Consider the following 11,308-nt stretch of genomic DNA (forward strand, 5'->3'; position numbering starts at 1 on the left):
ACAGACAGTTAGAAAACATGATCAATGTTTTGTTCTCTTATAGACAGCACTATGGATAGTACTTTCTGTCACACAGGGCTCTCACCCACAGCTTCAGCTGATTATATCTGAGAAATATTTGAAGAATACTATCTTCCTTAAGATGATCTAGTTATAGGTTTTTACCAACACAATAGTCTGTCTACTTTTTTTATCTACACCAGAAGTACCTGTATTGTCTGGCAGGCATGGCTGCCATTGTTGGTGAGGATGGCAGAGACAGCCTGCAGGATTTTTCCAGTGTCCCCCCAAGCCACCACTAGACTGAAGAGGCAGGCGCAGGACAGAGCAGTGATGGCTTGTCCCGTCGGGTCATTGGGTCCTGTGCTGCGGACCGTGGTTTCCAACAACAACTGGAAAAGAGACTCTAAGGGAGAAAAATGATATAGGCGAGGTAAAATATCTATTAAGAATAAGTGTTTTCAAGAGGAGGGGTGTAAAATATTCTTAAGTGCAGCACATAACCCCCAAAACATCCTTGCTTCTCTGACAAGGTTAATAAACATGTCTGGGGTTTTTTTTTTTCTAACCATCACAAACACAGGATTCCTGTCAGGGCAGTGACTTGCTTTAACTACACACAGAGATTCCTGATAAACTCTGGCGTGTCAGCATATTCATCCTTACCTAGCACGTCAGGAGGCTCCGTCTGGAAGCCCTCTGGCTGTTGCCCCTGCAGCATGTCCAACAAAGCCTGCAGACTCCGCAGGCACAGCGAGGGGTGCGAGAACCGCGTCTCTTTTATCAGCTCAAAGACCCCACACAGGCCGATGCCGATGATCTACACACAGAGGAGAACAGTTCTAGGTGCTACTAAACAAAATGGCAGCGAATGCTATAAAGAATTTGGGAAAAATATCCAATTGTGGTTATTTTGACAGATATTGTAAGTCCGATATGATACACAATATCAGGAGGAATAGTGTCAGAATACACGTTAATTCAACATATTGAAAGAATAATATGATTTTTGCAAGGATCTGTGCCAAACACAATGTTTTGTAAATCCGTAGGGTAACGTGTACAGGCTGGCACCACAATCCTGTATGTTGCATTTCCTGTGATTTGCACATTAGACTGGACCATACTGCAGTTTCAGTAAGATCTGAATACACTGTGCAGCCCCACTGGCAAGACACAGGTGATTTTCTGTACATTTTGTGAATATTTTTCCTTGCATGGAATGGCCAGGGCAGTGTTGTTGATATGAACATTTATAGAGGGTGTCTTTGTTTAATCCCAAAGCCTCATCATCCTAGAGTTGCAGTTCTTTTTGACAATTGTAGACCTGAGGACAGTCATTTGTCCGGTTGCCTGCTGTCTTGACGTCAACATCCACCATTAAGTTTTGGATGAAATACGCGGTTGTATACTTGGAGTGGGGGCAGGCAAATGAGTCTGGCCTAGAAAAGAAGTTGTGGTCTTTCTTTGTATGGCTTGTTAGTGAATAAAATAATGACCCAAATGTCCCTTCCCATCTCAGGAAAGAATTACTGTGGGACATTTTACTTCATGATTATAATAAAAAATATATATATATGTACACAAACAACAAGATTCTGCTGACACAGGACACCCGCAATACAACACAAACTAAACAGAAACAGAATAGACACAATAGTTCCTCCACATGTGTGCCAGAGCTAGGTTTATGTAACTGAAGACTCTTAGACACCTACTTATTTGAAACTACACACACACCTCAATCTTACATCATCTGTGGCCTATTTTTCTGTCTGAAAGGCTCAAATGGAAGAAGCTTTGATATTTTACAATAAGGAGGACTTGCATCTTAAACCTGTCCATCCGTGTCAAAATTTAGCCCCAAAAAAAAGCATGTGCAGCAAGTACGACTTACTGTTCCATGACAACAGCACAGACATGTTTGCCCTATTGTGGTGAACCGTTTACCATACGACACAGTGAATGACAGACCTGAGAAATGCCCCGGCAGGACTGTCAGTTGTTCCAAAATATCATCTCATAAGATGCCATTCGTTGCCCTTCTTTCTTATTGGATGACTCAGATGTTTTATTGCACCACTGAGCGGCTAAATGCTCCTGACGTTTAAGTCCTCATTTTGGCATTTATGGTTTTGACACCAAAGTAATCCACCGACATCAGGCCTTTCAGATGAGTTGCTACTGTAGAAGGTTAGCTTTCTAATTTCCTTCATTTTAAGATATTTAAGACAACAAGCTGTTTTTTACTTTTTTGACACACATTGGTGCCGTCATTGGTTTGAAATATTAATAGACCCCCTCATTTTTTTAAAAACTTTAATGAAACAAGTCAGTTGTCTTTATGGAATGAATGAGAAAATTTTGTTCTAAATGGAATATTTAACTTTCAAAATGGCAGTTCTTTTTTTCAAAGTGAAACACGCAGTAGGAGAGAGGAAATAAAGCCGGAAAGGTTGTAATCTTCAAGTTGGGGGTTCTAACCTCTGTTAAGATGACTTAACTAGACACTATCCAAAGCAGATAAAGGCCTGGTACATCCCAGGCTGGCCAGAGATCCCCACAATAACAGCCAGTACCAGTCGCTGTTCCTACCTTTGGCAGCTTAACGGCTGGCTCTCGGTACTCCTCCTCCTCCTCGCTGTCTGAGTCGCCACTCTGCACGGAGCTCCTGGAGGCCAGTGCCAAGGAGGCCTCTCTCTGCTGCCAGTCCAGCACACAGTGCCGCACATTGCAGTACACATTGAACGCAGATGGGTTGCTATGCAGCTTGATGTCCGGCACGCAAAGGGCACCATCCAGACTCTCGGCCTGCAGATAGAGAGGGTTGATGTTCAGACAAGGTCAAAAAAACCTTCCCCAGTATGATTGATGGTGTGACAGCAAAAAGCTACTTAACACAACTCAGGGTCACTTAAAAGCAGCAATGTCTTTTTTTTAGAAGGAGACATAATTGTAAACAGTTCAGATACCAGTGTAAGAGCAGGCCGACTGTTTAGTCCTCGAAAATACATGCCTGAAAATCTGCTTACTACAAAACAAAAACAGTCCCACAGATCAGAAACAATGAAATTAAATTCACTCCATGACGATTATTGTACTGTTAAAACATATGTACAATGATGAGAAGTGGTTTTGCATTAGTGAAAACTAATGTGACTTTTACTTCATTACACTGGGCTACACACTGCTGGCTACTGTTACAGATATATTTAGCAATAAATAATGTTTTTATTCTGCTGAGCTCCCTCACATGACAGCAGCTGTCTGATGGGGACAGGAGGAGATGAGATACTGCAGATATGGAGAGTCTCATGTACTAGACTACAGCTCAAAATGACAGAGGATAAAACACTGATTCCCTCCCAGGAGATGAACATCCCTGGTCCAATATACAGGTGGTGTTTGCCTCTCAAACTCTGGTGCTACACACTGCAATTTATGCAGTGTTCAGACCTTGATTAAAAACCATAAAATGATTAATTTAGTTTATCTTTACACTGTTAATAATTTCATTGATTTATATGTTAGAATATTGTGGGAAAATATGTTGTGTTACTTTATACATTTTTTCCTAGTTACTTCCTTCTGTATAAAATCCGACATCTGCGCATGTATATGTACGTGAATGTTAGTTTGTGTTACATGTATTATACTGTCTACATGTTTCTTTGACAAAAAAAAAAAAATGGTTGAAATTTAAAATGTGTGATAAATTAATTTTTGTCTCTTTTTGTTTTGAGCAATGCTCAACACATGCTTGGTATTTGTCTGGCTCTGGTTACGATTCTGACATCAATTACCTTTGTATTTTTCCTGTCGAGGAATAGTTTGAATGTAAAACAATAAATAAATAAGCGGCATGTAATGATGTTACAACTCCAGTAGTTTTTTTTTTTCCCCTGCATACAAGTAGTTAATTTGCCTCTCATTCTAATTATAAAGCAACCCTTTCTGTTTTTCAAGCCACCACTGAGTATCTGTAACAAAGGTGGCAAAAAAGAGATTTGATCACTTTTGTTGGTCTCTAAAAGTCCCTTTGACAGCTGCCGTTAGAGGTGCCGTTCAACCATGTGAGTGGTATGCAATGATAAGATCATAACAAGAAGTGTGTGTACATAACAGTCATCATTTGGATTAGAAAAACATCATTCCAGAGTTAAACTAAGTGATAAGGAAGGCATTTTTAACCACCACAGAACTGAGGCACGAGTGAGAAGAATGGATGAATTTGGCCTGTGTTGCACTGTTGCCCTTTGGGAAAAACAGTCACAGGGGATGATGTCATCTATTTGGGGAGAGAGGTCAGTCATTTTCAGCTCAAACCACTGGAGAAGGTATTAGCTCCCTCTCATCTACAATGGCGTCTAATGCTCTCTTGCCTTTCTGATGGAGAAGCGTTTGTGAGAGGAGGCTGTGTAGCACAGCAAACGTCCAAAGTGGCTTAAGCATAAGACAAATATGTGAACTGCGTTTTCCCTCCAGCTGATGAGAAACACATGAAACCCTATTGCAGCAACTGCAACAGTGTCTGTTATGTAATATAAGTAAGGAATATTAGCAGTAGCTACTTGCAAGAATGCTTTCCTTTCTCACTACATTCAGAAATCATAAGCTTAAGGCGTATTTATTTTGGGTTAACAACTGTGCAAATTAACCTGTGATTTCAGAAAATATAGAAGCAGGTGTTAAACTGTGGAGAAACAGACCCAACGGTTGTGGACCATACACCAAAGGGGGTGTGTCATGTTCAAATTAGGATTAACTAGGATTTTTCTAATCTATACAGGGGCACACATCAGGGTTTATGTGCATATAAATTCCTGAATAACAAAGCTGCAAGACCAGGAGATGCACATTGGTCTTTTTATTTCCCATTCACAGCTATAAAATGACAAGTCAATTTCTCAAAACATCTCTAACACCCTGAAATCGCTCTTCATAAGAGGTCGACTGATATGGGCTTCACCTCAGCCAAGGCCAACGCAGATATTTGGAGATCAGGACGGCCAATGACTGTAAATGATGCCTATATTTTTTGGCAACAACAAGCAATGATTTTAAAAAAAAGTGGTGGTGGTCCATGTTTTTTTGAATTTTTAAAAAAAATTATCAACGAAATAAATTATTAAAACTAAACTCAACAGCATTTATCAGAGCGTCATCATCTTATTTCTGAGAGATCGCCTTACGGACATAAATAAATGAACAATATTCCACACAGAAACACCAGCACTGACTGAGTCTGCATGTACAATGATGCCCACAGTTAATTGGCCTCATGAGCTCAGGCACCGGCCAATGCAGCCTAAAATGAAAAATGCCAAATATCAGCCCAGTTCAACAAAATTTCATCCTTCCAGTCCACAAAGTAGCTTTAAAAAATAATCATTACATCTTATAGGTTAGTTCTTGCGCACAATCCTGAGGCAGCTGAAACACACTTTTCAAGCTCTGATAAAGGTTCTATTCAACTCCGGCTGATTGTTCTCCGCTTAAAACTGCACAATTCATGAAAACTAGATGCAACCATGACATATTCAAGCATTATGTCCACAAGTAATGACAGAAGCCACATTTAAGTACGTATTTGCACTTAACTGATCATTTAATAGCCATCTAAAAGCACTGAAAAGGGCTGCTGCTGCACTTAGACAGCTACACAGTTCAACTTGTTGGCTTTGTGGCTTTTATGGCAGATGAAGACAAACCAAGTGACTTGAAGTAAGGAAAGCAAGGACCACCATGCCAGTAACCACACTGCGAATCTTAATATTGTAGCTGCCCAATCTTCCCGAATACAATTATTATATTAGTTGTCATCAGGAAAAAACATCTGCCTTCAGGTGGCTAAATGTCACACACAGCCATGTAAGCAGTTCATTAAAATCAATTTGACGCATCAGTTCCAAGTGGTGCAATTAGCAAGTATACATCACGAGGACACACATACACACACCTCAACGACAGTGTGAGCACAACCTGCTCAGCACGTCAGCCAGACGTGTGACGAGGCGGTGAGCAGTTCCTGTCATTCTGCTGTTTTCTTGGCATGATTCCACGGAGGCACCATTTACGTTGTACAATTGTGATTTTAAGAGTTTTTGAAAAAGACGGATCACGCATACGCCTGCTCTTGAGATATTACATCACCCACTCCATGCGAGTGTTTATGCACTGTTTTTGTTCTGATTCAGTGTCTGCATGCTCATAAGCAAAGATACAGACGGGGCGGGGGGGACTCTTTGCATCCACAATCCGACAGTCAGTGTGAGAGGTGTGACAGGGCACAACTTATAAATATAGCACGACTGCCAGTAACTACCCGTGTTTTTGTGCCTGTCAGCCTCGGCTCTACCAAGTGAATGTCTTCTGCTACTCAGTTAACATCAAACCACTGAGCAGGTCAGCCTGAAGAGAATTTAACTGACTACCCCTCCTTCGATGCTGAATTTCCTGTCAAAAGTAGTTACTGAAAGATGACAAAAGTAGTAGCAGCCTTATTTTGCTACAATCAGATTCATCTCCTTTAGCCTCTGCCTGCTAGCGGCAAGAAAATTAAATCCAAACGTTGCTCACTAAAAAGAAAGCAGCTAGTCAATAAAATCTAAGGGATTACATTTATTGACGTAGTAAACCATGTCGAATCTACAGCGGAAGCAGAAACACATCCCTGTCCTCTGATACAGACTAGGTTCCCTCCGTGGATGAGTGAGATGGAGGCAGGCAACTGTTGCTGTGGAGATGTAGAACACATTAGGTCGCTCGGCAACAGGCCATCAAGCACATGTAAGAGCCACTCCCCTGTGTTTCTGTTCTGCCTGTCCACCTCTCCAGCTTCATGTGTGGACAATGGCTGGCATCCGACAGATACAGTAGGGTTAGAATGTTAAAAAGTCTGCTTGTTTTTTCCTATGGAAAATCTAAAGTCAAACGTGTGTTTCATGTGGCTCCTTCTCTTGGATGTTTGAGCCTCACTGTGCCAAACGAGGTTTATGTGCTGAATTTGATGTTTTCACATCCACGTGCAGCAAGTTTCTCTACGCTCACTTTAAATCGGCACTAATGAGCATGATTTGTGACATAAAGCTAAATTTGGAACTAATCCTGGTTCAGTATACTATTAATATGAGAGTGACTGAGATTTGGAGTCAGATTTAAAGAAAGAGCCCCCTCCAAAACAAACAAAAATATATATATAGAAAGAAATTGATGCCTTCCTGAAAACAGTTATTGTGTATCTTGCAGTTAAGTGAGTTTTTCCAGTGAGGGAGAATCAGTCGAAGTTAAGGACCTTAACGTATGGCTCAGGTATGAGCTGAATAAACATACGACATAAATCTTACAACAGGTGTGGAGGGGATCTTTAATCTTCTCAGCAACCCATAGAGTTCATTCAGCCGAGTGTCAAACCAGCAATAAACCCTGTGGGCTGTGACTGTGAGCAAATCAAAACTGCCAGTAAATTTTTCTATTAGTAGAGAGTAAAAATGCAAAGTACCAGTGATTAAAAACCGCAACTACAACACTAAAATCGACTGATGAATCCATATACAATCAGAGGAATAGCAGCGTTACATGGCAAGTTTATTGTTGAACAGTTGCGTGGACAATCAAGCACGTCTTACCTTTGTCCTTGATTTGACTTTTGACTTGACCTTTTGTCGCCTTTTCAGCTTCTTCTTACTCAAAGCCTTCTTTCCCCTGCAAACACAACGATCACTCAGTGGTGCAAAACACATGCTTGGGTCACAATTACAGTCACACATACATGTAGTGAAACAACAGGAGAAAATCTATCACTGTGGTAGGTTTCATTTTAGCCAATTTTTGATCGTTCTGACTCTCATGACCTTTATTCGAAAAAGACCAGAAGAAAAGGTTGCCTTTATCATTTTTTCTTTAATAGTTGTGTAGAATTGATATTAATTAATAACACATTGAAAAGGCACACATTTGTTGCTTTTTGAGTTGTGATTAACAGATGTAAGTTGTGACTGATGATGGACTTGGGCAGTTCAGAAGCAGCTGAGGGGATAAAATAATGCTGTATACCCACTTTTATTCAAACTATTTTCCTGCACAGTTTGTGCTCAGTAAAACAAATAACTGCAACTGTCGATACTAGTAAGCTGACCTGTCTGTTCTTCATCAACGATTATCTCTCCCACTGATTCTGCAATTGTCACATGTTGATGGTGCAACCAAACTACATTGACGTGATCAGCTGTTGGTGAGTCATGGAGGGAGACCTCCCCTCTCCTGCAGGTGGGATTCAATGCATTTATGAGCAGTGTGAAGAATTTACAGGGATCTTTTGGCAGAAAGTGAATAAACCAGCCATACTGACAACAATCTTTTCATTTATGTATAATCACCTGACTCTAAGAATCAGGGTTGTTGTTTTTTTTTAGTCTAGAAGTAATCCTTCGACAAAGTGAGGGCTTGTGCTATGTTGCATCTGCAGTTTCCCAGAATAGACAAAACAGCACATTTGCTTTTTGGTTTGTATCTACTCATTCCCTATTTCTTTTATCACACTTGTTTACATTTTTTACCAGAAGCAAAGAAGCCTATTTCAGTAGCACTCCTTCTAAACAAGCTAGTAGAGTTCTGTTCTGTATTCACCCTCCTTCTTCAAGCCAGTCATTATGTCAAAGGAGAAAATCATTCATCCTGTCTGTTGATTAGAACAGCTGTTCGACTCCAATCCATCAGAAAGGTCTATAAGGGTAATCTCACTCTTACTTTTTCAACCTTGCCGAGTAAATTTCCCATCTTAAGCAACCCGGGAAAGTGTGCATCCTTTAAGGCTGTCTGACACGACAGCATTTGCTTGTTTTTGGTTAAGTTCCACTTTAAAGGCTCCTAATAAGAAGAGCAAAAGGTCTACAGCAGATTTACTACAGAAAAAGAAAAAAACAGACTGTTCTATTTTTAATACGGATACGTCATTGTTTCTGCTTGTCACCTCACAATTATATATTCAAATTCTTCAGATCTGAGCATACTCTGCCTGCCTGGGTCTTAGTTTCCTTCTCAGACTGTGGCAATTATCTTACAATGTCTACGAAGGGTGACCAGTGAAAGATTAATACTTTCTTACGCAGTCGGGGGTATTAACGCCAAGTGTCGAAAATACAATTAGCCCATTTCAATTGTGATGAGATAAAAACAAAAAGTGTTAATGGTGCATGTTCTGGTACAGATTCTAAGGTAATACAAGATTTCAGCTCAGACATGAGCAAAACATTTGGCCGAAAACATAACTGATACCACTGATGTGCAGATATTATCATGCATCCCTGCTGTTCACACCCCTTACGTCTCACTGCTCATTCAGATATCTCTTGAGTGTACAACAGATAAGTGTCAACAAGTGAAATAATTAGGACAGTGACATTTGCATTAAAGGTTTCTCAAGTGTCATCCAATGGCAGATGTTTTCCTCCTGCTCAGCTGGAGAGTCATCACAAGCACATCCCCCCCCTAATTTGTACATATTCATGGATATTACAAATGTTACTACGCTTGTGGGTCTGCACAATATTTCTTGGGATATCAGAGAAAACGACCCCCTCCAAAAAAGCCTGATTAAATGAAAGGGGAACTGAATCCTGGTTCAGTGCCTCTGACCCACATGCAGTAGGTTCTCCTTGGCCCGTTCTAACTGACTGACACTGTCGACTGAGAAAAACACCGGTGTGTGAGGGAGGATGCTGCAATGACCCAGCTACTCAGTCTTCAACCTGACTGTCAAGAATGACGTAACTGAACTACTCGCTTTTGCCAAAAAAGCAATGAGTTCATCCACCTCCCAACTCATCCTCGCCCAAACACGCAGCGTGTTTACAATATAGGAGGAATTGAGTGGAGGGGTAACCGAAACCGATTAGGTGCAAATCTGGCTGCTATCAGCGCCATGTTTCTTGAAATTGTAATTACTGGTTAACGTTTAGACAACCTGGCGAAGGGCTGATACTGCTACTTGGCTAGCTACCCAAACAGTGACGCCATTGGGCCTTATTACACGCGGCTAACGACATCACATTGATTTATAGGAGTAGTAAACTGTCATAACAATTCCAGTCACAATAGGGTTAACCTATTTGATACTAAAATAAAGTATAAGCAGAAGGTGTCTTTACGTTTCAGTGGGGGACCGCTAAGACCAACAACAAATTGGCACTATCATGACAGTTCTTAGCCAACTAGCTAGCTCGCATGAAGCCAATGGAACGCTTCTACAAATGGTTACAGTCTGAGTTTATTGTGTTACTTTAGTTGTAGTTGCTGTTTAGCTTATACACAACGTTCAGGGTAGCCCCGAACCACTCAAGCGTGGATGAACTAACGTGAGCTTAGCTAGCTCGGCTAAGCTAGGGAAGTCAACGCTCAAATGCTACCTAGCAAACTGAAACAGCAAGAGGTGCAACCAAATATTGAGCTAGGGTCGTGTTGTGTGTCCTTAAGTCAGTAGCTGCAAATAAAAGACTATCTCGTGAACGTCAACTAACATTATGCTAGCAGTTACGTGTGCGAAATGACACACGACTCAGCCCAGGTTGATGTTAGCTTACGGTCGTTAGCTCAGTTAGCCCCACAAATGACAGACCAGTCCTTAATATAATCATAATGTTTTCTCAACGCTAGCCACTCACCTTCCTTGGTTTATCCCCTGCTCTTTATCGTTGATAGCGGTCGTGTAAATCCGTCTGTATCTTTCCGCCAGAGCTCGCCCTGAGAGTAAAAGCTGGTACCGAGTTCGACAATCCGACTGGACCCCGGGTGTCGGACAGGAGCCCATACCCGAACCAATAGTGGAGAGATCGGCTCCTATTCCATAAATGCCCCGGACACCCAGCCCCATCGACGGGGATGAGGAGGGAAGAATCCCTCCACAGGCGGCGGCCGCTGCCGCAGCAGCACACATCATCGTTTTGGAGAACAATGCATATATCACACAAAATGTACAGCAGCTAGATAATATCCTGCCATCAGATGCGATCCAAATGTTCTTAAATCCACAACACGTCACATTATTTGTCCATTGCGAGTTACAGAAATACCACAATTAGCATCCAGTATCCCCGGTTATTATCAGCGCAAATTCAACGAGACGTCTCCCGTTCTTGACTCCTGGGGATGTAGATTCTCAAGCAATAGCAACATTTCTGGTAAAACATCAGAACCGGTGCCATTCATTTCCCAAAATTCGCCTTGTTGTGATTGCTTTTTATTCGTCCCTTGAATATTCCTTGACCCCAGACAGGCAGCACCCTCAGCTGGTCTGCCATCTTAGCTCCAT

The 11,308-nt window shown here is 41.4% G+C and overlaps 1 protein-coding gene across 16 annotated transcripts in view; it reads right to left on the reverse strand.

Moving 5' to 3' along the window:
• Positions 1 to 11,308, reverse strand: part of mycbp2 (MYC binding protein 2) — a 60,574-nt gene extending 49,266 nt beyond the window's left edge. For all 16 annotated transcript variants that reach the window (XM_086220289.1, XM_086220284.1, XM_086220287.1 and 13 more), the window contains exons 1-5: positions 10,662 to 11,308; positions 7,629 to 7,704; positions 2,596 to 2,811; positions 667 to 820; positions 210 to 406 (exon numbers count right to left, since the gene is read on the reverse strand). In XM_086220289.1, coding sequence (XP_086076415.1) covers positions 210 to 406; positions 667 to 820; positions 2,596 to 2,811; positions 7,629 to 7,704; positions 10,662 to 10,936 — 918 coding nt within the window. In that variant the 5' untranslated portion in view covers positions 10,937 to 11,308. The remainder of the gene's footprint in view (positions 1 to 209; positions 407 to 666; positions 821 to 2,595; positions 2,812 to 7,628; positions 7,705 to 10,661) is intronic.

This window comes from Aulostomus chinensis, chromosome 12 (genome assembly GCF_037954235.1).
Source record: "Aulostomus chinensis isolate RoL2024-O1b breed Wild chromosome 12, RoL_Achi_v1.0, whole genome shotgun sequence".
In the NCBI taxonomy this organism is placed as follows: Eukaryota; Metazoa; Chordata; class Actinopteri; order Syngnathiformes; family Aulostomidae; genus Aulostomus; species Aulostomus chinensis.